At 39.7% G+C, this 26,843-nt stretch overlaps 1 protein-coding gene across 1 annotated transcript; it reads left to right on the top strand.

Annotated features, from left to right (window-relative positions):
* Window positions 1-831: 831 nt before the first annotated feature.
* abcc6a (ATP-binding cassette, sub-family C (CFTR/MRP), member 6a) lies at window positions 832-26,796 on the top strand (the record flags this gene model as incomplete). The annotated part of the gene is made up of 31 exons (XM_079840282.1): window positions 832-873; window positions 1,588-1,764; window positions 2,209-2,334; window positions 5,239-5,376; window positions 7,076-7,195; window positions 8,535-8,596; window positions 8,705-8,836; window positions 9,306-9,512; window positions 10,390-10,567; window positions 11,536-11,697; window positions 11,832-11,924; window positions 12,906-13,109; window positions 13,385-13,531; window positions 13,665-13,752; window positions 14,687-14,756; window positions 14,865-14,991; window positions 16,292-16,468; window positions 16,629-16,796; window positions 16,896-17,088; window positions 17,340-17,418; window positions 18,173-18,275; window positions 18,386-18,593; window positions 18,678-18,988; window positions 19,174-19,373; window positions 19,574-19,700; window positions 19,980-20,081; window positions 20,274-20,420; window positions 23,350-23,508; window positions 23,632-23,798; window positions 23,973-24,167; window positions 25,524-26,796. The coding sequence occupies 31 exons, from the start codon at window positions 832-834 to the stop codon at window positions 25,630-25,632; spliced, it is 4,518 nt and encodes a 1,505-aa protein (XP_079696408.1). The 3' UTR covers window positions 25,633-26,796.
* Window positions 26,797-26,843: the final 47 nt, after the last annotated feature.

Here is a 26,843-nt window from a genome sequence, read left to right as displayed (position 1 = left end):
TTGTACAAAAGTAAACGTGCATAAAATACCTTAACAATATGCAAGTAATGTTGTAGTTAATGTAGTCTGTGTCAAATTTTATTTCTTTCTTTAAGCTTTTTGTTCATAGTTTGATGAAGGCATGCAACTGGATATCAAACTCCACTGGATATAAGGCACTGAACTGTTGGATGTTGAATGTTGGACTGAGTGTGTGTAATAAGTATACAGTAAGTCACATTGGACAAAAATGCATACCTCAAGGTGGAGAGTGTGGTGCTTGGTTGTGTGTGTGATTTTACTCTAAAGTGTTTCTCAGGTATATGCAGGAAAAGTGAAAAATAGCACTTCTGTAAAGACGAACAAATAGCACTGGAGTGCTACTAGCAGCACTTTCTGCATTTGGACTGAAGTGGAGGTGACTGTTTGGGGGAAAATGAGAGCGATAGTGTTGTAGGCAAAGGGGGAGAGGACTATGTTAAGGGTGGTGTCTATGTTTTTCGGGTGGTGTCAGAGAGTTTTGCAAAACCACATTACTGTTTTGATAAAGAACCTAAAGTACGTGGGAGTCAGGGAAAGAGGAAGATAAATAGAGAAGGAGGGAGAGACAGAGAGTTTAAAGAAGACTGCTGGGAGGAGAGAGTGAATATAACCACCCACCTAAGCAGCTGTCAGACTGGTGGTCAAAAAGCAGACACTCAGAAACAAGGAGTGACGAAAGTGAATAGGAGAGTGTAGGAGATCCCAGGACAGAGGGAGAGTTTGACTCAGACACAGCACAGAGTGACAGAACAGTCTAAAGAACCAGGATACACAGCAGGGATAGGTACAGCCTCAGGACCAGACGAGTGAATGGATACCTTTTGCAGTCTAAGTGGACTTGACCCACTATGGGTGAGCAAACCTCTAATATCAGACTTTATATCTTGAACATTATTCAAGAATATAAATATATCATTACATTTAATATATATCATTGATTCATATTTTGTTTGTCACATTTATACCTGTAAAGAGTTGTTATTTTTTATATTTATATTGAAAGTTCTTTGAAAACATTGTATGTTGCCAAGAACCACAAAACCAGAATAAATCTGTTTTTTGCAGTACTGCCATTTTATGACTTTTCAGTTAGGATTATTTATTAAATGTGTCGCATTTAAGTTTAGATGATGTACTGTGGTCAAACTTTAAAATGTGATTTATTTTACATGACATTTAATATTTTAAACATGCTAGCAGATGGAAATGTAACGATTTAATAAACTTCTTCAGTTGTCAGAGTATCTGGCAGATCTGTTCCTTCAATTACATTGATTTAGTCCAATCTCAAGACTTTATTAATTAATTCAGTCTCTGCTGTTTCTCACCCAGTAATATAAAGAGACAAGATGAGCAATAAACAATAAGAAAAATGCTCAAGATGTTCAAAATGATAACCTAATTTTAGATGTTCTAGAAAATTAGAGGGTTTGGATCAAGACAATATCTGGTTTCTGTGTGGAGAGGGTTTGGATCAAGACAATATTGATCCAATGAAAGAATGAAGACTGTCAATTACCATATAACTGGTTGAAAAGTTAAGCACACCCTGTTTTTCGTCTCCAGGACTGGAACCAGACATGGTACACGCATAACCCCGAACTGAGCAATTGCTTCCAGAACACAGTCCTGGTGTGGGCTCCATGCATCTACCTGTGGGTCCTCTCTCCATTCTACTGCCTTCATCTGTACTGCCACGGCCGAGGTCGGCTGCCCCTCTCTTCACTCTGCAGTGCCAAGCTGGTGAGACAGACCGCCAAGACCTGTTAATGTTATACAAGCCTGTCCGGGTCTCAAAAGTACCAGCTTTGTGGGCTATAAAATTCAAACCAGAATGTTAAAACAAAGTGAACGTGCTGGTCTGGGTAGACTGAGGGGTCGAGTTCACGCTTTAGTGGCTGAGGAAGACCGTAAAAGAGAGAGTGGTGTGTGTAACCTCAGTTTGTGGTGTGAGTGCGGTTAGCACTCTAGTGAGCTGTGATGTCACTTTTCGCTCTTCCGCTCTAAAACTCTTTTGTTTGAAATACAGTTGTTCCTCCGTTTGTTCAGAGTCACACAGATTCCAATCCAGTCTTATCATAATGTAAATCACACCTCTTCTCTACAGTCATTGACCACTGGAGCTTCCGGAAGAGAGACTCAGTTCTCACCTTGATATGAATTGTATTCCTCTTTGCTCTTTTACAGTTGTTGGGGTTCTTCTTGGCATCCTTTGGTTTTGTGGAATTCTTCTACATCCTGTTGGAACGAAGACAGGAAATCCAGCAACACCTTGTCTTCTTGCTCAGTCCCATCATACGCAGTCTCAGCGTGGTAATGTAACCTCTAAGTTCCAAATTTATGAGAAAAATGTAACAGTACAGGGAGAAATTCAGTCATTGTAATAGGAATCCACGTGAACAGGAGTTAGGCAAACATGAGACCGAAAGATTTCCCAATGCACACTTTACAACAGGTTCAAGTCGCTCGCTTGAATTCTGCTGCTGCTTGGTTTGAAAGTGACTTCTGTGTAAACTGTGCGTCATACATCATAACACTTTTGACAATAGACAATTGACCTTTTTTTTGCCTGTGAAATTTTGCAGAAATTCGCCAAAATTAATTTCCATTTTGGTCTAGACTAGTTTTCATTGGTTAGCAGTGTTGTGGTGTATAAGGTTGGCCAGCATAACCATGTAAATGAAGCCGGTTGGTTTTGTTTTTCTTTTAAAGTTGGTTAACCAAAGAAGTCTTGCGTGATAAGCTAGTTGAAAAGCCTAGTGGCCTAGCATCCCATATTAGGAACCAGTATCCAAAACATAACCATATGTTTTAAAGATGGATGCATCAGCCCACATATGCAAATATACATTAAAGATGTAAGCTTTATTCATTCCACTCCTACCTTCATTTCTCAACACACCTGCTTATGTCTGTAAAAAAAAGCTCCTAAACCCTTACACAGCAGGAGCTGTTTTCATCTAATAGACTGTGACATTCTGAGGTAAACTAGGTTAGGGGCACACCTACACAAGGCCTAATGAACACAATCTCATCATCGCTTTCTGGCCTCCAAACCAGACTCATGACCCATCTGTGGTCTCTTCAGACACCTAAGTCAACATTGGCTAGTGTCATAGAAAAAACACTTAAAGAGTTAAACAGTGTGATCTTGTCCCTAAACGACCCCTACCTTAACAGATTGTGATCTTAATTGGTCAAAAAAGTGAAATAAAGCAATGTCATAGGTTGGGCAAGTGCTGGAATGTGAGTAGAAAACCTCAATAACAATTTTGGAGATTTATTAAGAAGGTGCATAAATATTGCTTTTAAAATCTGAAAATGATACTTCGTTTCTTTGCCCAACCCCCTTTACCACCGATGGGTTTTCTTGCGTAATATTTGGCTTATGTAATGAACAGTTTAGAAAGCAACAACCACCACAATTCTATTGAACCTAGAGGGGGAATTTACTGAGTGGATTGCACCCCCCAATTGCAATTTATTTACAACACCGTCTGGATTGTTGTAGCACCAGATTCCCTAAAAGAGCATCATAAACTTGCCCAAATCTGTGGCAAATGTAACTGGAACTGCTCCATCTTTCAGGTTAGTTATAAGTGCTAGTTCGAGGAATATACATCAAACTACCGCAGTCTGGCACACTTTGCTGGGACTGTAAGCCATCAGTCCACCAGATTCATTAGCTGAAATGGCTCTTTACAATACTTTTCTTCATCATTTTAACATTATTTTTACATCATTTTTTAAAATTTGTTACAGACCTGGAACCATAGGCTGTAACCGCTACACATTCCTGCAATGTTTTTAAAGGCACAGTCTTACATTTTTTCATCTGGTCCCCCTCAATATAGAATTTTAGTTAATATTGTTGTGTGGAGCTGAAAATACTTTTTCTACCAACCATAACCTGCTGCCAGTTTTACTGCGTGCTGTCATTTAAGCTGCAGGAAGCAGATCTGTCTCTGTCTTCTGTCGCTCTTAACCCTCCAGTGTAATTACAAGCTTTGGCTTCCTCCCACTGTCCAGAGGACGTATTCCCGTGAGACGTGAAAGTCAAAACACAACATCAACAATGCAGATGTTACATGTGGTTTACATGTTCTGTTTCCAGGTAGCGCAACAAACCTCCACAGGCATCTTTCATTAGGACATGATTAAGAGTTCCTTTTAAAGGTTTCACCTCATTTCTCTGAGGTTATATGGTTTTGGTTTGGTTTTGAGGCGGCGTCTTTGGGTCCAGCCCTGATCCTTAATCTGTACCACACCAGGAGGCTGCTTTTTTATGTAATCAAATGATGTTTTGCGCTACCTTGGAGATACTGCAACAAATGAACATCAAGCTTGGGATCGGCGAGAACCACTGGTCTGGTTTTGAGACATGGAGAATGTCAAATTGTTTTTGGATGATGAAAAGACACAGTAATTAAGAGAGATGTGGGATCAACAGAGGCCACACTTTACATGTGTTAGAGGAGACAGCCGTGGTGGTAGACAGGAAAATCCCAATATAACCTCGACAAAACTACTGACTTCAGGTCAACAATAAAGCACAGTACAATTGTAAAAGTATCAACTTAAATTCAGTTCTCAAACGCTCCATGCTTTATCCATATACTTTGATGCTAAAGTAGCTCACTGACTGAATTAACCAGTATGCAACTTGCATGCTACAATGTTTTATTTCATATCTTTCTTTCTTGGTTGGCAGGATAAAAGTTATTTGCTTACTGATCTTCCTTCTCTCTAAAGGTCATGGCCTCAGTAGTTATAATTTAAATCTATTAAATGTAATTAAATCTATTTAAAGTCCTTCACAATGAGTTAGCGTAACTCATGTGAAATGTGTAATTTCAAAAAGGATGAAGTAATGAAGTTTCCCTGAACACTTTCCCTGTTTTCCATTGGTCGAGCAAACAGACAGTCCCATCCCTAAACTCACACCATAGGTCACTCAAAGAGAACCACAGTGTCTACACTTTCTGGGGCTGCATCCTACCAATGGCTTAGGCTGGGATAGGAGAAAGTATTTTGAAAACATTTAAAAAAATTACATACTTTGCCTTTAAATTAAACTTGCATAATTCAGTAGATATTCATCTGGAAGAGGGCTATCTGTAATTAGGCTCCTTTTAAAGGCATTTGTTATTACTGTTTTGTATGAACTGTAATTTTAGCAGATGAGAACAATGTCATTAACGGCTGTGTGTTTGACAGGTGTTAGCTGTGTGCGTGATTCATTGGGAGAGAGTGCGGGGATGCCGTTCCTCTGTCTTCCTGTTCTTCTTCTGGCTTTTGGGCGTGGTCTGTTCCATTATTCCACTTCATGCAAAGGTCCAGCTGGCTGTGGAGCAGGTGAGAAAAATGACAATTGACACAGACCCCCACATCCGGAGAATTTCAGTTTCACGTTACATTCACAAAACCTTGGACTAAGCCTACACATACAACCACATATGGGTGTATTAACATATGGATGAAATACAGGTGCACGCATGCATACATGGTCATAGCAGATACATATCCATACATGAACAAGCAAATATATCGCAGCACACTCACACAAACACTTGGCAGCTCAACATTCCAGCAGTTTCTACTTTTAGCGCTGTTGATTTTCCCCATGCTTGGACTTGGTTTGTCACATTCATGAGTTCAGGTGAAGTCCAAGTACAGGTAGGTGTTAGTTTGAAACATATGTCAGAAAGTATCAGAAAGTTTAAATCGGACTTTTGCACTTATTACAATAAGTGGAAGTACAGTATGAGTGTTTTTCTTTTTTCACTAAATTATACAAATTGAATATGTCATGTCAATAACCAGGCTAAAGTGCATGTTTTTAATCGATTGCATATGCCAGACAGTCATTTTAGCCCAAGGACAATAACACAATTAAGAAAACAACCTATAGCAAGAAAGCAGGTTTAACAGTTTTAGAAATTAGACTAGGCAGTTCTGCCCCATATCCTGCAAAAGTGGGTCAAAACATAAAGACAGATAAGAATATTTCGCCCCTGACTTTATGCTTGGATAAGAGTGGAATGACATTTTGACTGACCTACATTTTGACCACTGTAACCACTCTGGCCTTGTTTTTTATTTTGTGGTGTAGTAAAGAATAAAGCCTCTATGTTGGCAAGGGGCTCCATGGCCAAAAGGATGTTTACTACAGATTTGTCTCAAAATGGCTTGTGCTCCAATAGTGTAGCCAAGATGCTATATCCAGGACACCAGAAAGATAAACTTGGTATCTACTATACATTTAGAAATGCATGAGCAGCATATGAACAGCACATGTGTAAAGTTTGTAAATATAGCTACTGTTGGCTCCTCACCAGCAAATAGTGGCCGGAGGTTTGAACAGCAGCAATCTATGAGTTTCCAGATTGTAGCGTGACTTGAGGCCTTTTATGGCTCTTTTCATACGTAATTCATTTATATAAAGCAGGTCATTAAAGAGTTTGGTTTTCACCATGATTTCCCTTAACTGTTCAAAATAAGCTTTACTATGTTGTTAATGCTCGTGCACACCCATGTCTTCTGACATTAGGCGCAGTAAGAAGGGATTCAAGATTCAAGATTCAAGATTCAAGAGTTTTATTTGTCACACACAAGGGGCCCTGCACTGCATGATTTCCTATAGAATAAACAGCAGATCATAATTTTTACATTAATCCTTAGTTTGGGACATGACATCAGTCGGTAAACAACATGCCTCCCGCACCAACTAGCTCTTCTACGCCTAGTCAGGGAGTTCTCGCGTGACATTTTGATCGACCAGAATGTCCGCAGAAAACAAGCACTTCAAGGTTCATTAAGAGATGTAGTCTTAGATATTCAACAACAAGTTGTGTTCCAGAGATTTCCATAGGAACAGTATGTTCAGCGTGTAAACAGCATGTTGGGAAGTCTGCGGATCAGGACTGGAATAACATCACAGTAGCATTATGGGAAATCCCTGGTTGTGGTACTTATTTAGATGGGAAAGTCTGTCTATGGTCTCTCTCTCTCTCTTTCTTTCATCTGTATCTAATCCTCTGTTTCTGCTTTTCAGGGTCTCTCTCCGGATATTGTGCGGTATTTGGCCTTTTTCTCTTACTTCGCCCTGCAGTTGGCGCAGCTCTTCCTCAGTTGTTTTGCCGACCAGGCACCCTCAGGCAAAGCCACCCTCAAGGTACGAACAGAGCAAACTCTAAAATAATCCATCACAAACAATCCTGTGGTGTTTACTTCTGTTTTTATATAATATAGAACACAAACCCCCCATTTTGAAGTAAATTATGGTAATGGCGGTAGCATATCCAACTACTGTCTCCCGCAAGAATGTTGCACTTAGATATTAGCTGAAATCATGATTGGATAAAAGAGACGTTTTCAGCAGAACATGAAAACATCTTGACTCATCTACATGGACACTCTGTGGTCCTCCTTCCCGGATAATGATGTATCCTTTTTTAAACTAAATTCTTGACTCATTCTGCCCACTGTTTGGTTGTTATGTATGCAAATTACACACATAGCACCGAGCAGAGCAACATAGAATGTAATCTCCTGACGTCTTGTGAGATAGTGGTCCATCTGACTGTTCTCTTCCAGAGAAAAACAAGGAAACAAGCTCAGAGAGGAATTAAGAGTGTTTGTGATGAGGTTGTAGCCACAGACGTTGTTCCACACCCCCTGATCCCCCCGGCTCAGTCACTTCCTGTGTAGGGTTATTCACAGCATCCTGAAGAGTGAGACCTCCGGTTAGGAGGCGGGAGAGAGAGCGAGTGTTTGAGTGTTTGGGTGTATGGCTGTATGCGTAAAGGGGCAGCACTGAGGTCATCAGTCGGTGGAAGTGTGTTACTGTGGCACATAAGGCACACACACACACACACACACACACACACACACACACACACACACACACACACACACACACACACACACACACACACACACACACACACACACACACACACACACACACACACACACACACACACACACACACATATAGAGGTCTACCACTCTTACAGATGCTTTCACACTGTTTCTCTGTTTACTCTCAGTTCACTGTTGCCAAATAGGTTTTCTAGCCACTGCTTTCTCCATCCAAGAAAGCAAAACTGTGCAACACTTCTTTCTAAAACTGACTCACACCTGGTTATTTGTGTGTATAATGTTAGAACTATTTTGACAATTATAATATAATCTGTGTCTGTATCATATTTTAATTAAAGTGTTTGGCTTGGCCCCTTATTTCCAGTAAAGACACTGCTAGGGATCCGTATTGGCAGATAAATGTGAATTTTAAATGTTAACGGTACCGGTCCAATTAGTAAACTGGGCCGACATATACAACATTCAATAAATTATAGCCAAATGATCATGGGACCCAACAGCATTTCTAGTCGGCCTACTTTTTGTTGAACCAAAAACCTTTTACTTTTAGTTATTTAAATATATCCACATGCTGTACTTTTTGGCCATATAGTGTATTTGTAACCAACTTGTTCTTTTCCTTTTCTCAGAATGCATGTCCTGTTCAAGATGCATCATTCTTGTCCAAGATCCTCTTCTGGTGGTTTAGCGGGTATGGAATTAAATGATTTGAATACCATTACTAATGTGTGATAATACTCTTTTAAATACTTGGTCCAGTGAAAGAAATGTATTCAGTTTGTGTTGTGTGTGCTTCCAGATTGGTTTTTAAAGGATACCGTTCTCCTCTGCAAGCAGAAGATCTGTGGAGTCTGAGGGAAGAGGATACATCAGAGAGGATCATAAACGACCTGGAAGAAGAATGGACAGCGGAGCGTACCAAATTACAGCAGTGAGTTCCACTGAGACATCAGATGTTTTTTTTCACACACAACATTTTGAGGCACGTGTACATTTATGCTGTTTGCTGTGGATCCTCATGCTGCTTTGATCAGTGCAATCACATTTCCATCTGAAAGATGCCCACAAATAGACAGACCTAATATAAGACAGAAAAGGAGCCCTGCTGCGTACACCATCGAGACAAGTGGATTGTGTCAACTGCTTGGCTTGTTAACACTTTTCTGCTTTGAACATACAGTGTTTTCAAGTCCTCTGAAATCCTCTTTTAAGGCCTCACATGTCAGAGGTCCCATGCGTTTTATAATTTGTGGAAACTTGCATTGTGCCGCAGGATGTTTTAATGTCATTCTGTTTTCAATTAAAACTTACAAAGAGGGATTAAAAAGCTTAACAACTGCATTTAGGCTTCAGCACCAATTTCTTATGCACATGTCTGTTGGCCTCTTCTCCATCTACAGGCAGGAGAACCACCTAAGTACCAGTGTTGCCTTGGGATCTCGACTACCAGACCAGGCCCAACTCCTCAGGAAGATTCAAAAAGAGCAGAGTTCGGGATTCTGTCTGTTACGGACACTTGCGCGGAGCTTTGGACCCTACTTCCTAACCGGGACACTGTGCCTCATGGTCCATGATGCCTTCATGTTTTCAGTTCCACAGGTTCTAAGGTGAGAAAGTCAAAGCTGATTTAACGAGTCATCTTGACCTCATCCTTAGTGAAAGTTCTAAAACTTTGGGCTTTGGTGTAGGGTAAGTTAGGCTTTGGCCCGTGTTTATGAAAAAGTTCTGCCTTCAAATAAACACAGATGGCCCCTCTGTGCTTTTAAAGACAGCTCGCTAGGTTATCAAAATATTTTTAGAAGAGACATCTTACGGTTCACAATATCTTGGGATGAAAACAGGAAGTGGCAGTGTGCGGCAGGTGCTTGAGTCAGAGACGCCATACCAGCCAGACAGAGATTATGCTGTTTATGCCCACAGAGAAGCAATTATGGCTTCAAGTCTGAAAGCCTGAGAGCGAGAGATGACCACAGCGCTCTGTCCGCCGTAGACGTGTTAGCTTCGGGGAGGGTAGAGGAACACTGTCGGGGTTGTGGTTACTATAGGAAAGCTGCCAGCTAAATGGGAGGTTCAGTCAGCAACCAGCAAACTGTAGCAGGGAGATCCAAACTGTAGCAAGTAGATATATTGTACTGGGATCTTGTGTCAAAAAAGGTGGATTTTGGGGGGAACTGTGGAAACATTCAAGGTCTTCTGCCCTCAGGGTAACCAACATGGATTTTGTAGCATTTGGTTAGCATTCAGAAAAACATTTTTCCAGTTGAACATGCTACGTCTTGTTAATCTCAACAAATCTACCATTCTTCATTTTCAAAGAAAGCTGTGGCTTTAAGCTCTACTGTAAACCTTGAGCCAAACCACAATGGTTGGATGTGGTCTGTTACAGAGGAATCTAGCCAAATGCTTAGTTACATCAAAAATCTGCAAATTTCTTTATACCATATAGTGCCTTCATTCACCGATGTTTCTCTTTTTTTTATAAAGTCTGTTGTTAGGCTTTATGAAGGATGAGGATGCTCCGCTGTGGAAGGGCTATTTCTACGCCTCTCTTGTGTTCCTCCTGTCCTGCCTTCAGTCTGTCTTCAACCACCAGTACACATACACCTGCTTTACTGTGGGCATGAGGGTTAAAACAGCTGTCATGGGTCTTGTCTACAGAAAGGTAGGCCATCTCACCAGCACAAAAACCTTGTTAGAACATATGGTTCTGTGATTGGACGATGTTTGAGTAATGGGAGTATTCAAGGGCAGTACAAATATTATATATACTATATGGACAAAAGTATTGGGACACACCTCTTAATTTTTTAATTCAGTTGTTTCAATCAAACCCATTGACACTTGTATAAAATCAAGCACCTAGCCATGCTATTATTGGAAAGTGGAAGCGTTTAGGAACAACAGCAACAGCAACTCAATGACATGAACAGGAAGACCACATGAAGTCACAGAATGGGGTCACCGAGTGCTGAGGCACATGGTGCATAAAAGTCGCCAACACTCTGCTGATTCCATAGAAGAGTTCCAGACTTCCACTGACATTAATATCAGCCCAAAAACTGTGTGGTAGGAGCTTCATTGAATGGGTTTCCATGGCCATTCATTTTGACATTTTGGATAATGCTGCTTTAACTTTGTGGGAACAGTTTGAGGAAGGCCCTTTTCTACTCCAACTTGACTGTGCCAAAGTGCACAAAGCAAGGTCTATAAAGACATTGTTGGATAAGTTTGGTGTGGAAGAACTTGACTGGCCCTCTCGTCCAACATAAAACCTCACAAATGCTCTACTGGATGAATGGGCAAATTTTTGTTGGTGAATTTTTCCGTTTGCCCTGTGGTTGTTCTCCTGATTTTTCAAGATTGTCATCTAGGTAACTCAGTTAATCATTGTCCAGCTGTTCCTGTTTAGTTCCCTCATTTACTATGTGTATATATACTCCCGGTTTGTTCAGTCCTTTGTCGGTTATTGTCTCGGATTACGTGTCGTGTTACTCCTATGTTTTCCAGTACAACTATTTGAAGTGTTCCTAGTAGTTCATATTCCTTATTCCTTGGCAACACCTTACAATAATAAAAAATGTTAATCAATCTTTCTCTCTGCTTTTGTCGTTGCATCTTGTTTATCCCCAGTCTCTTGTCGTGAATAGTGCAGCACGCAGAACATGCACAGTGGGGGAAATAGTCAATCTGGTCTCTGCCGATACCCAGAAGCTGATGGATTTTGTGGTGTATTTCAATGCGGTGTGGCTGGCACCCATTGAGGTCACACTCTGTCTCTTCTTTCTTTGGCAGGTGAGGGCACACATATTTGTGTATTTTCATTCCACTCCATGCAAGTCTGAATTGCATTATTAACATTTGGGGATATTGGTTGAATAGTTGTTTCAGCTTTCCAAGAGAAATAAACAAGAGATGTCTTATTTCAGCTTTTAGGACCATCAGCTCTAGCGGGCATCGCCACCGTGATCTTCATCTTCCCTCTAAATGGATTCATTGCAAGGAAGAGAAGCAAACTCCAGGTACTGTAATGTTGTAATTCAGGATTCATGTTTTGTCACTCACCTGCTATTTGAGGCCCAGACTCCTTAAAGGGGCTATGAAATGATGTGCTTTTCACAACTTATGTTTGTCCATCAATCACATGATATGTGTCGGTTAGATGTCAAGTAAGACTGACGTCTTGACGTTGTAATCTCCAGAAACATAATATACATTTTTGAACATGCATTTTGTGACCCAAAACCCTTAAAGTTCAAAGAGGGATGGCTAAATCTGAATGAGATTCTCATTAAAGGAGATAAAAATGAGTTAATATCCTCATTTATCTCACCCAATAAGATGCTTTCTGAGACATCAGAATGTTGAGGAGTGCTATGAATGAATGAGTGCTAAAGTAAGTCAGCGTGAAGGGTCCACAGCTGGTTTAGATAGTGAAATGAGCACAGCGTGAGTGTGCGGGTTGGATTCAAGCTTCTCTTGCTCCTTTGAAGTTCCCCATGCTTCCTCTGAAGCAAAGCAACCACAGTGCTTGCAAATGGCAATAAAAGCTCAAATTTAATTTTCAGAAAACAACAGACATTTGGCATGCCACTGATTGAGTCAATCTCTCAGCTCATAGCTATTGTGTTCTAGAATATCTTAACATGCAGTTCGGAATTTATTGCCTTCTTTATTCCGACGTGAAACCATTCTGCTGAAACGACCAGTGTAAGAAAAAAAGTGTCAATTGGTTTGATGCTGGTCTTACTGGTGAACCAGAAAAAGCATCCTGTTCATCAGCAAAACACTTACACATCATGTATGTATTTCTGGTTCAGTCAAGAAGCTTTGTAGGAACATCAGAAGATCAGTATCAATAACACAACATATACTGGTAATATGCTATGTAGCTTTTTGTCAGCAGGGCAGCCAGACATCAAGCAACAAAAAAGCCCAAAAAGCTCTCTATTTGCTGTGCCAAAACTTTAATGACAGTTGGCTGTTTTCTGTTCATTCCACAGGAGATACAAATGAAGTACATGGATGGACGGGTCAAATTAATGAATGAGATTCTGAATGGTATCAAGATCTTGAAGTTTTACGCCTGGGAAAAGGCTTTTCTGGAGCAAGTCCTGGGATACAGAGAGAAGGAGCTAAAAACGCTGAAGAAATCACAGATCTTATACTCTGTGTCTATTGCCTCATTTAACTCCTCGTCCTTTCTGGTGAGAAAAGACAGATTCTTAACAAATGTATCAGGGATGTCACCGAGTGTTGTGGTACTCAAGTCCAAATCCAAGACCTTAAAGCTCATAAATCTAAATATAGGTCCAAGTTCAAATGCTCTGAAAAATATGGTCTTGGACTCGAAGGCACACTTTTGGGAAGGACCTAAATCTAAATAGACATTATATAGAAGTAATGATTGTAAGCTTACATTACCTATAGACAGGATGTGATATTATAGTTTTGACTGATTGCTATTTCCATTCTTTGCCAGGTTGCTTTTGCCATGTTTGGCGTCTATGTGCTCATTGATGATAAGAATGTTCTGGATGCTCAAAAAATCTTTGTATCAATGGCTCTCATCAACATACTGAAAACTCCTCTAAGCCAGCTTCCTTTTGCCATGAGCACAACCATGCAGGTGAGAATTATATGAACTCAAAATATATATTCTGCCCTGATTATTTCATATTGCTGTTATGTATTAAGTTATTTCTTTATTTCAGGATTCTACTGATCTTGAATTAAATGTGCAACTTATTCTTGTGTTGCAGGCCCTCGTCTCTCTAAAGCGTCTTGGGAAATTTCTCTGTCAAGATGAAATCAAACCAGACAATGTAGCAAGAGAATCCTTTAAATCCGGTGAGAGACCACTTGTTGACAAACATTATTGCGCAATAGATTTGTAAAGCTAAAAACAGATTGGATGTTGTCTGTACCCTGTGAGACTTTCCCTCTGCTCTTCACTTCCGTCTGTCAGTAAGAAATAGGAGCAAGAGCGAGATTAACAACAGTTTGATAATAGCCTCTAAATTTCACAGTTAGATGGTATGGATGTCTCACTTCCTCTCCCTGGAACAAACAATTAGAGATCTCTAAAAATTCACTGGATTGCCTACATGTGAATGCTGTGTAGCCTACTACAACATTTTATTTATTTTTATTTTCCATCTATCTAAACTGCTTGTTCTATGTAAGGATGCATATATATATATATATATATATATATATATATTTTTTTTTAGATTAGATTACCGTAGACCTTGCACAAAACATCAGTCCATTAAAAAACAATTAGCCTGAACACTGCAACAATATTAATTTATATATTATTATTTACTCTGCAATTCAAATTACATTTATACTTGTTATATTTATATGTACTTTTTTAAACCTAATTTATTTTTTACAATGCAACATGTCTTCCTCTATTTAAAGTTAACTTTTTTACATCCATATAGGTTAGTTTATCCAAACTAACTTGATGGGGGGTGGGGGTGGGCGGCATTCATCAAATCTGTTCGAGATAGGCTTTGAAAGCTATTATTGTGAAGATGAAGCTAATTAGACTGTGTAATTAAAGTGAGTCTATAATTTCACAAGCTGCAGAAGAAATCTAGTTTCCCAGAAGCAATCTCTGTAATTTTATCTGCACTTTCCTCCAGAACAATTTGTGTTTGTGACATAGATGTGTGCAGATAGTCTGCCTGCATAGATTGCATGTAATGGTAGGTGATTAAGGCATGATATTACATTATTTACTTTTGCTCTTTCATTGTTGCTCTTTACTTGTCAGATGTGGATGGCATAGTGTTTGAGAATGGAACCTTCAGCTGGTCTAAGGATGGCCCCCCGTGTCTAAAAAGGTATCATTATCCGGAAAGTTTCCATAAGGCACCTGAATACACAATCAGGCAATAGGTGTCCAAGCTTCAGCAACTTCCCCCTCGCTTACTCTGTGTGTGTGTGAGCAGGATCAGCGTTAAAGTTCCCTGTGGCTCGCTGGTTGCTGTTGTCGGCCATGTTGGCAGTGGGAAGTCCTCGCTGCTTTCAGCCATTCTTGGGGAGACTGAAAAAAGAAGCGGGGCTGTCTCAGTCAAGGTACTGGCACTAATCAACCATAACTCTCATTGTATATATTTTATAAAATATTTTTTTTAATGGCATGTTATGATTATAGAGTAGGTGACCATAATGTGAGCCCCGTCGTTCAAAGTAGAATAATATATGAAAATCTCATTTAAGCCTCTTAAAATCTAAAATAAATTTTTTTTTTAGCATTAAGATTCAAAGGGTACATAACGATTCTTTTAAAAAACAACTGAGCTTGTGAAGGTGTGCAGTGGGTGGAGCTAAAGCGTCACGAGCACACACACACACACACACACACACACACACACACACACACACACACACACACACACACACACACACACACAATACATCATGGCATTATCCCTGGATAACTTTCAATTCACTATACGTTTGTGTTGTATACATTATATGCAGTTATGCGTCAATTGCCAACAAAACACAGACATTTGATGTAGTTTCACTCACCACCTGCAGTTTCGACTCATGACCGGGAACAAACAAACACCCTTGCAGAACTCCGTTGTTGCTCCGGAAAAACAAACTGCATCCACTGTTCCCTTAATGCTGGGTTATTTGGGAAGCTGAACAAGGTTATCTTTCCCTCACAACCAGAAACACACTTCTTTAGTGACATTGTTGATTTCGTGGTCTAAAAACGAAATAACCTGAACAAAGCTCGTTGATGGCCGTCCACTTGCTCTCGCTCTGGTTGATGTGCCCACGTGCTCATCCGGGAGATGTGCTCACACAAGCAATTCCGCCCTTTATAACGTCATACAGGGCCATATTCCGAAACTATTTGGCACAGAAATACGTCCAACTCGTTTTTTGACATTTTGGCCATGTTTAGCATGAGAATCCAACTCTTTAACAGTGTAAATAAGTCAGAATGCATGAAATAGCATTAGACCCCCCCTTTAAAGTGTTAGGTTTAAACATATACCCCCGGTTTCACAGACAAGGCTTAAGCTAGTGAGTTGTTTTAACTGAAAGAAACTTGTACTGATATATATTTAAATATGTCAGTGCCATTGTTTTGTCTTAAGATATACACTAGTAATGTGTTTTTCTAGCGCATGTTTATAAAAGTTACTTAAATGTCCTAATTGAACTAATGACTAATCATATTTTAGCCTAAGCTAAAACCTGTTTGTGAAACCGGGCCATAAACAATATAATAGAGGACAAATAATGTGATTATTTAATATTCTGCATTATTGAAATGCCACTAATCAAATTTCAAAGTGCAAAATAATTCATCCTTACAGATTGTCTTTACAGCATTTCTTCACTTCTGTTTATATAGGGCTCCATTGCCTACGTTCCCCAGCAAGCTTGGATCCAAAATGCCAGTCTGCAGGACAACATTCTGTTTGGACGGGAAAAAAAGGAAAGCTGGTACCAGCGAGTGATGGAAGCCTGTGCCCTGCTGCCAGATCTGGATAATCTACCTGCAGGAGACGCCACTGAGATCGGAGAAAAGGTGAGACCCTTGCACTGTATAAAAAAGTAGAGGACTGAGCCTGTATGAAGTTACATTATTCAGATTGCTTCATTAGGATCAATAAGCATCCATGAGACCAATCACTATTGAGCATGTATCTGCATATAAACCTTGATATAAACATATAGTTTTTTTCCAGGGTTTAAATTTGTCTGGAGGACAGAAGCAGAGGGTGAGCCTGGCACGTGCCGTTTACAGGAAAGCTGACGTGTATCTGCTTGATGACCCCCTGTCTGCTGTGGATGCACATGTTGGTCAACACATCTTCAACAAAGTCTTTGGGCCCAAAGGCATACTGAGAGACAAGGTGACTTTCACTGAAATGTTTACCTTACACATGGTGTACGGGGTAATTTTCTTGCTCCTCTGCATTTCCGATATCTAACATTCAACATTTTCTTTAAAGACACGGGTTTTGGTGACCCACGGAATGAGCTTCCTGCCTCAGGCGGATTTGATCCTGGTTCTGGTGGACGGGGAGATCAGTGAGAGAGGCTCCTATCAAGAACTTCTGAACCGGAATGGAGCTTTTGCTGATTTCATCCACACCTTCGCAGGCTCTGAAAGGAAAGAGTGCTTTTCGGAGGCCCTCCAGAGAGGTAATATGTTGTGGATATTGGTGTCCCCACCATGATTTTAACTAGTTTAACCATGGAATTAAGCTTCACTGGCAAAGTTTCTTCTTCTGCTTAAAGTAGCATTGACTGGTACCCATTCATCATAAACCAACCAGGACCAGTATGAAAATTCATGGATGATCTTCTAAGATGACAGCTATCTGTCAAATTCAAATGTTGTGTAAAAAAACCTGAGTATTATTGATAATTTTTATGTTGAACTCCACTTGCAGGTTCCAGAAAATCCGTAAGATTGAGTGTTACTGAATTCATGCGATTTTCCAGGGATCTGTCCCAAGAGCAGCTCATCGGGTATGGGATTTTAAATATGCTAATTCAATGCTAATAAATGTTACATAGAAAACTGAAACTGACAATGGAATCGGTGCAGGATGACTGCAGTTAATCCTGGGTGACTAATAGAATGCTGTAGGTATGGTGTAGGTTTGTAGGGCAATAGGATGTTTCCTTTGTCTTTTGGATTACGGCACAAAATCATGTATCGGGGAACTAAAAAGGTTTATGATTCTTGCACGTTTTGTCCATCCAGATAATCTCGAACACAACATTTATGATCTTTGAAGCATACATATAGAAGTAAAAAGCGAATGCTGGGCCATAAACAAATTGAAGACTTCCGATGCAAAAGCCTCTAAGTCCGTCTGACGTTTTTCTTTAAAATAAGCATTTTTGTCAGGCTTCTATGTATAGGTTTCTACCTAAGTACCGGTACTTCTGAATGGGCTGAGGCTGGGATTTAGTAGGTTTAAAGTTAAAGTATTTTATGAACGTATACTATCTGCGGAGAGCATTCACTCAGTATCGTTCTCTCACTTTTGACCGAAGTGGCTTTTAGAGGCTTTTGCATCTGAACTCTTCAATTATACCTTTTGAAAAAACGTCAAGATGTTGTAAACGGAGGTGCTAAAATGCAAACTCATTTCCAAATTTTAGCACTCATATCTGCAGCACCCTATAGCTCTCGTAACAGTCAGCTGTATCAGTTATTCACTAAATATGAGAAACATAACGTTTGTTGATTGATTCAAACTCAAATCTCTTTCAGTGGGGACACAAACAGCATTACAATTGAGCCTGATTCTGATGAGAACCACATCCATGAAGACCTGGGGAAACTGACTAAGGTTGATAAAGCACGGATAGGCAGAGTAAGATCACTTATGTTAAAACCTTCTTTTAAAAAATGACATTCCATTTCTATAAACCACGCAAGTTTGGCTTATGACCTTGTCTCCATTTTCTCTCTCTGTCCCTATAGGTCAAACTTGAGATGTATATTGAATACTTTCGCACCATTGGTTGGCCTTTAATAGTTTCCATTGTACTCCTGTACGCCTTCCAACAAGCAGCATCTCTGTCTAATAATTACTGGTTAAGCTTGTGGGCTGATCAGCCTGTGATCAACGGCACTCAATTAAACACAGATCTGAAACTTGGAGTCTATGGAGCTCTCGGCCTTGCACAAGGTTAGTAGAGTCTTAGTGTTTTATCCCAGCTTCAGTTATGATTCAAGTAAACAAAACTAATTTTCATCATTTCCTGTGTTTTAGGAATTGCCATATTTGGTACCACGGTGGCCATCTCATTAGGGTGTATCATCGCCTCCCGTCATCTTCACTTGGAACTTCTGAACAACGTGCTTCACTCCCCGATGTCGTTCTTCGAGTCCACTCCCAGCGGCAACCTCCTCAATCGTTTTGCTAAAGAGATAGATTCCATAGACAATATGGTCCCAGATGGGCTAAAGATGATGCTGAGTTACTTCTTCAAACTCCTGGAAGTCTGTATCATTGTGTTGATGGCCACTCCTTTCGCTGCCGTTATCATCCTCCCTATGGCATTCCTCTATGGTTTCATACAGGTACGCCTGAATCTGCATTTATGGGGTTAAGGAAAGGCTCATTTGCCAACCTCAAATGCTAGAAGTTTCTTGAAACCATCTGCTGACACCAACAATAGATGATTTTCAACATTCCTGTTAGATTCAGGTAAAGTCCTACTTGGGTTTTGACTATAAACTCTCTCAATCTTTTTTCACCCTTTAAGAGTTTCTACGTGGCCACTTCCTGCCAGCTGCGTCGGTTGGAGTCAGTGAGTCGCTCTCCAATCTACACGCACTTAAACGAGACTGTGCAGGGTGCCAGTGTCATTCGGGCGTTCAGTGAGCAGTCACGCTTCATCATGGGTGCCAATCACAAGGTGGATCTTAACCAAACTGCTTACTTCCCCCGTTTCATAGCCACAAGGTGAGGCACTCCGCAAAATTCAGTTTTACAATCACGATAACATGTACACTCAGAACTCAAATATCACAAACTGGACTAGAATTCATACAGGAAGCATTCGTGCATCCTGTATTACCACCCCCTGTGGTGGGCATCTTATGAAATACATTTTAGACATTGTACTGATATATAACCTCTTTCCTGGATGTCATCTTGTGCAGGTGGCTGGGTGTGAATTTGGAGTTTCTGGGTAATGGCATTGTTCTTGCTGCTTCTGTTCTCTCTGTGATGGCAAAAGGAACCCTGAGCCCTGGGATGGTCGGACTGGCTGTGTCTCATTCACTTCAGGTGTGAATCATTTCAAATGTCTCTATACAGAATCCGACATTACTAACACAAATATTACGAGAGCTACTGGAGATATTGCGTGTGGCAACTTCAGTCTTGCAATGTTCACCCTCAAACCTCAGCTTCAAAATTACTTTTAACTCTTGCACAAGAGTGAAAAGGTGTATCTTTCATTTGTGGTCAGTCGCTTTCAAATTAAAATACATAGAAGAAAATGCAGCTATTATCTGTTTTACACCAAGATCAGACAAATCTTTAGTGACTCTTTTATTTTCTCAGGTGACAGGTTTCCTAAGCTGGATTGTAAGGTCGTGGACAGATGTAGAGAACAACATTGTGTCAGTCGAGAGAGTAAAAGAGTATGCAGACACACCAAAAGAGGTGAGTGTGGCTGTACAGCCTAATTCAAAATTCAGTCTTCCTTGATTTACAGGAAATAAAATTCAGGATCATATTCTCAGCCTTAATTTTCAGATGTAAATAGTTACAAAAATCACATTCTTTTTCTGTGTTGGTCAGTAATAGCAAACATTTTTAGTCATACCTCTTTACCATCTACATCATTATTTACAGGCTGCTTGGAGCATAGAAGGAAGTTCTTTGCCACCATCTTGGCCTCAAACTGGGACCATAGAGTTTCAAGATTATGGCCTTCAATACCGTAAAGGCCTTGAGCTGGCCCTGAAAGGCATCTCTGTTCACATCCAGGAGCGGGAGAAGGTCCATACATATTCTACTATTATTGCTGTTCATTTTGTTTAGTTTTTAAATAATTTTTATGGTTGATATACACCTTGCCTCGTTTCTCCTGAACAAGGCTAGATTCTTGTTAGAGATGCGCGGATGGGCTATTATTTCTTCCGCAACCGCATCACAAAACTCATCATCCGTACGCCATCCATCCGCACCAACGTTTTTTGACCAATTTTCAAAGCCGCACCCGCCCGCCATCCGCTGATTCTAAAGCCTTGTTTATAGTCGACGCGTCCGCACAATGGGCGATGCAAGGTGCTGCTGACGCGAGCAATCGTATATACAATAAAAGAGTCTGCACAGCGACAGGAAATAAAAATGAAAGCAAAAAACCTGCCTACCTTACCAGAGCATGTGAGCGAAGCGGAGCTCCACTCATGAACAGCTCACCAGTAAAACGGCATGCACTCAAATCCTGCTCCGACATGAAATTTCTCTGTACCTACTGTAGCATACTATACTTGTTTAGTTTCATATGTTTAAATATTATAATGTTATTTTTTTATTTCATTTACGTTGATTATGAAAAATGAACAGAACACATTAGATGCGCAATATGTCAGAAGACATGGGGGTCAGAAATTATTTTGACCACTTCATTAAGCTTTGTTTTGTTGAAAGCCGTTCTTTAAAGTGAATTTCATTTTGTATAAATTGTATCTTCATTTTAATCAATGTTTTATCAACCAATTTCCTGGATTTAATAAATAATAAGCAAATATAGCAGACAATGGCATGGAGGCGGTAGCGCCGCGTGAACAACGGCTTAAAGATGAACCATGTAAGATTTTTGCAGTAAAATATTCAAAAACCACTAGGCCAGTGTTATATATTTTGTTCAGTTGAGTACTTAGAATATCCCAAATGTTTCCAACTATTTGTATATCGTGAGAAATTGATATTTTAACCAAGGAACCGGGACGTGTGACCTATGCGTTTGAGGGAGTCGCCTGTCAATTGCGTCATATCTGCATTACCTTCGGTTTCCGGTTTTATTTAGCAGAAACGCTGTACTCTCACTGCAGTGTGAACAAGTGTCATAGCAGCCGTTGAACGAACGTCATAACTTCTTTTTTCAACACACTCAGATATATCTAATACGATAAACAGAGTTGCGTTACCTCATACTCATGCCTGGAAAAGAGGAAGTGGCGCCGGCGACCGTGTCATAATAAAAGTCCCACCGGCGACTATGTCATAATAACAGTCTCGCTCTTCAATCGCTCCTGTGGCCTTGCTCAGCTCCACAACACTCGGTCCTGCTCTGCTTCAGACTACAGTAATGTTAATAATCGCATCCATGAACATGATTTCCTATCCTGACTGTTTTCCACCGGCTGTGAGGTGAAGACCACTTGTCCCAAGATTCTGCGCTCAAACGTGGCGTCATCAAACTACGCCTTTGTTTTGAACAGGCGACCTCTAGTGGACGGAAAAGTTACATAGTGTAGCTTTAAATGAACAACTACTAGAAAAAAGACTTAAGTTGCTCAGATAGGGCTATATTGGAACCAGCATGTCACAAAGGGCATGAGCTTTAGAAATGAACCTAATCTTCAGAAAGGCGCTCTCCACTCTGGAAGAAATATTACCGCTATGCATTTTCTATACGTACACCGCAACGGTCACAATATTACCTCATGTAGGTTTTAAAAACATAATTCAACATATAAATAATAGGCCTACTTTTTAATGGGCCACTTAAAGTGTACAAATAAATTACTAAATGCTAAACTGAATAAATGTAAATTAACAAAAATTTACAGCACCTCCACTTCCCGCGCTCCTGCTAGTATAGCCTATTGGCTATGAATATTGTACCCCAGAATATCAGCAGTGAACTCCGTCTCCGATCGGCGCACAGGGACAAAAATAAATAAAACGCACATCGGCAAACCTGACCTTACCTGAATAGGCTACTGTACAATTTTATCATAGTTATAAAAAACGCAATTTGGCACATCATTTCAACATGCTGCTATTTAGCCCACTACTAATTATTGCCTATTGCAAAAAGAAAAAAAACTTGAATAAAATAAGTCATTCACATTATAGGCTAATTAATCTGTTAATTTTGACTGCATAGGAAGAAAGTGCATCTTTTTCAGGCAGACAGTGCAACTCGTTTTATACCAGGAGGCCTAACATTCATACAAGAAACAAACTATGGAGCCTCGATATTAAAGAAACGCAGACTCTATTAATTCACTCAAATTTGCTGAAAGCACCGCACAACAGTTCAACGCATGTTCACATTTTTAATTGTCCATAACAACCCCAAAACTTGCCTGCTTGCCTTGCACATTTAATTAATGGGCAAAGTTTTCAGACTATTTTTCTTACCTTCTTTTTTTGCTGTGGATGTTATTGAGCTTGTAGAAGTTTAGATCTCTCTTTTAAATGCCTATTCCCTGAGTGACTACAATGACTGGCTGTTTTAAAATATAACTAATATTGAAACAAAATAACCCAGGCAGTCTCATCTACGAGACGTTTAGGCCTCCATACTGACAGCTGGGCTCATAGCTTGCAGGTTTGCTTAGTGGCCTACCAGGCGCTGCAACAATATTTAACAATGTATATATATTTTTTTTCATTTGATTGGTTCAACCGCCACCCGCCCGAATTTAATTAAAATATAATTTCTCTATCTTATAAAATGTCTAATTCTTGTACACCTTGAGGGGATAATCCAACCAAAATATAACCATTTTAATGTTCTAACTAGGATGGTAAAAGTTCAAAGTATATTACTTTAATTAAACTTGACAAACATTTGGTGGGACTGTGGTAATACAAAGTGTTCCTGATGATATCTTCCATAATTTCTTGAAGTTAAGCAATACTGAAAAAAATCCCACAGCCCCTCATGCTTTGGTTCCTTTCATCATCTCAGATTGGCATTGTGGGAAGAACTGGCGCAGGAAAGTCATCTTTGGCTCTTGGAATTTTCCGGATCTTGGAAGCAACAAAAGGAGAGATCTACATCGATGGAATCAATATTGCAGAGATCGGGCTTCACGATCTAAGATCCCGCATCACCATCATTCCACAAGTGTGTAAAAAATAAGACACTCCAACTAATGGAACCAAAATTACTCTATAATTGCAATATTTTGTTGCATTTCAAATGATCATGAACTCACAAATCTGTTTCGCAATTTTAATATCCTTCCAGGACCCAGTGCTGTTCTCTGGATCTCTCCGTATGAACCTGGACCCCTTCGATGCCTATTCCGATGAGGAGGTGTGGAATGCTCTGGAACTGGCTCACCTTAAAAACTTTGTGTCTGAACTTCCAGACAAACTCAATCATGAGTGCTCAGAAGGAGGTGAAAACCTCAGGTATGTGCATCCAATGGTGCTATTCTTTCACCATTATAAATTACTGGAAAAAAGCCACCGTATTTGAGACAAATGGGAATGTTGTTTTTGGTTGAAATCTCTTTATACCATGATCACCAATGGCTTGCAAAAGAGACTTTCGATTAACAATAGCGAATTTTTCTCTTCCTGCAGTCTTGGTCAGAGGCAGCTGGTATGTCTAGCAAGAGCTCTTCTTCGAAAAACTAAAATTCTGGTGCTGGATGAGGCTACAGCTGCATTGGACCTGGAGACAGACACCCTGATCCAGTATACCATCCGCAGCCAGTTTGAAGATTGTGCTGTTCTTACCATAGCACACCGCCTCAATACCATTATGGATTACACAAAGTACGTCATGATACAAAATCATTACACAGTGATTCCTAAACTTTTTAGATCACACAACTGCATGTCAATCTTCACGGTCTATCAGGAAATATCTTAAAGCGGCTATTATGTTCGATAATACTTTCTCACATTCCATTTTAATATGAAACTGTAAGTTATCCATTTGTCTGTCTTGAAAATGAGGCCCTGCAGATTTTGCATCGGGTTCAGTAGGTCATTGGCATTGAAAGTGACTTCTGTGTAAGCTGTGCTTCATACATTTGTACTATTTGCTGTACTATTGACAATAGAGTGGTGCAGGTATGACGCCTAGTTGTAGGTCAACCGGCAGTTAGCATCACACTGGTTCCCTCGACAAAAACCCAAAATGATTTTTTCATTGGCTTTTGGATTATCGCAGCAAAACAAAAAAAAAAGCTCTGTGATCAACAAAAGTTTATGATACTTGCACGGTTTGTCCATCAAGATAATTTTCACAGATGAACACAACTTTTATTAATTTTGAAGCCTAAATGCAGTCGCCAGAAGTAAAAAGCTAGGTAGGTTATAAATGACCACCACCACTACCACTGACAACTCTATTTGTTTTTTTTTTAAATCATAAACATTTCCCCTGAAAGTGTGAGTTAGAATAGCTTATAAGAGCACAATTATGAGCATTATGAGGCTGTAAAAGCAGATCGAGTTTACCTGTGTGGCGTGATGCTGTTTAATATCCCGACAGCCTCTGAAGTCCCATTTTGCCACTTGTTAGCTTTTTCAAGACACGTTTAAAAAATCAGGAGTGGGGTAACACAGTTGTATTTTATGTCTTAGAATAAAACGTGAAAGTGTCTTGAGCTTGTGTTCACCACAGACCTTATTTTAGCCATTTAACCAAAAAAAATCCCATTCAAAAATCCCTTTGGGACCATGGAAACGGAATTGCTAAAATGCTACATTTTGGCCTACAAAGTGATGTCATACCTGGACCACTCTAGACAATGGACCTCTATGACCGCGAAATTTTGCTAATGTAACCACACTTTAATGGGAGACGTTTTGCATTTCCGTTTGGTTCCGCACCAGGTTTATAAATGACAGACCTACTACAAGTAAAAAATTAGAACGGGCTAAATATTAAAAGGAGAATTAGCAGCTTACCTTCATTGTAAATTGAATTTAACACATTTCACACAGTGCGCGACAGTGTTCAGTCGTTTACCACGTGCTCATCTGTATTAATTTGACAAGAGCTTGTGTAATTTAGGAAAATAAACGGTGATCTGACAACACAAATGTTTATTATTGCTCAAATGTCAGTATTATCTGTAATGTGATGTTTTACTTAAATTAATTACGTTTCTGTTTTCTCAGGGTTATTGTTATGGATAAAGGACATATCGTGGAGATGGATTCTCCCAATAACCTTATTGCAAAGAGAGGCCAGTTTTACTACATGTGCCGAGAAGCTGGGATCTTGTAAGGCACCCACTGTCTTCTCGCGCCCTCTTGTGGTGAAGCAAAGAATCTGCAGACTCTCTAATTCGCAGTTCTCAGTGCAGAACACAAGAGACATCCCAATAACACAGCTGGTGCTTTAAGAGGGAAAAAGACCAGACACTTGAATTACACTTTTCTCCACAAATGAAAATGTTTTGCTTGATAAATCTGAACTGAAGCCAAGATGTAAGCTTACTCAGGTTTACTGCCATCTCCATGAGCATTGTAATTCCATGCAGCTCTTATAGAGGAATGAGGGGAAAGCCTTTGCATTAAAGATTGGTGCTTAGTGTTCAGTGGAAATGTGTAGCTGCTGGAAACCTATACATATTGCACCTAATTAAACAGACACAAAACAATTAGGGAAGAAAAAGTGTCTGTTCTGCCTGCGCCATAGTAAACTATGGTGAAAGAACATGAATGTGAAAAGCTAATTTGCTGAAGTTGTTTTACAGTTAACTTTGGTTTTATAACAAATCAATGAAGACAATTCTATAAGCTCTAGTGATTTCATAGTTCTCTTCATCGTAGACAGTTATGTGAAGAATCGTGTAAAAGAGGACAAATGTGTTTACAAACATATTGCCACATACACTTGACCTGAAATTCCCTAAAAAAAAAATTCCAGACTTGCTTTCAGACACTAATTAAAGCTTTTACGAGAGGATTTAGGGAGAAAAACAGTACAGTCACCCAAGTAGGTTGTGGTGTTTGTTTCAGCCAAAGTAAACAAATAAAATGGACAATAATGGCTGGATGAAAGAACATGCAATTCTGTACACAAGGAGAGTAAATATTGCTGACTGCATAAAAAAAGTGTTCAGTACCTCAAGAAAATATTGGTCACCACCATTCTGAAAGCAAGAGTTCTTTATTTCGCAGTTTTGAAAAACCCCAAATCGTTTTACAAGCATTTTGTTCTCTGTAACTAGATTTTTAGAAATATATTTTAATCTTAAAAGTGGGTATGAAAGACACAGCATCTCGTCTTGTAAGACAATGCAAAAAAGCTACATGTGTGACAAACATTCAAGTGCCCTAGTGACACTCCGGATTTTATTTATATTTAATCTTTGACACTTCATCTTAATGTTTTGTATGTTTATACGTGTAATAACTGTGTATAAAGAGACTTTTGACATATTGCTAAAGGATGCGTCATTGTGCTTTCCTACAGGCTTTGTATTTGCAAAG

The sequence above is a fragment of the Gobio gobio genome, assembly GCF_949357685.1.
Source record: "Gobio gobio genome assembly, chromosome: 17".
NCBI lineage: Eukaryota > Metazoa > Chordata > Actinopteri > Cypriniformes > Gobionidae > Gobio > Gobio gobio.
Note: the sequence above shows the minus strand (reverse complement) of the source record. Positions and strands in the feature narration are given on the sequence as shown.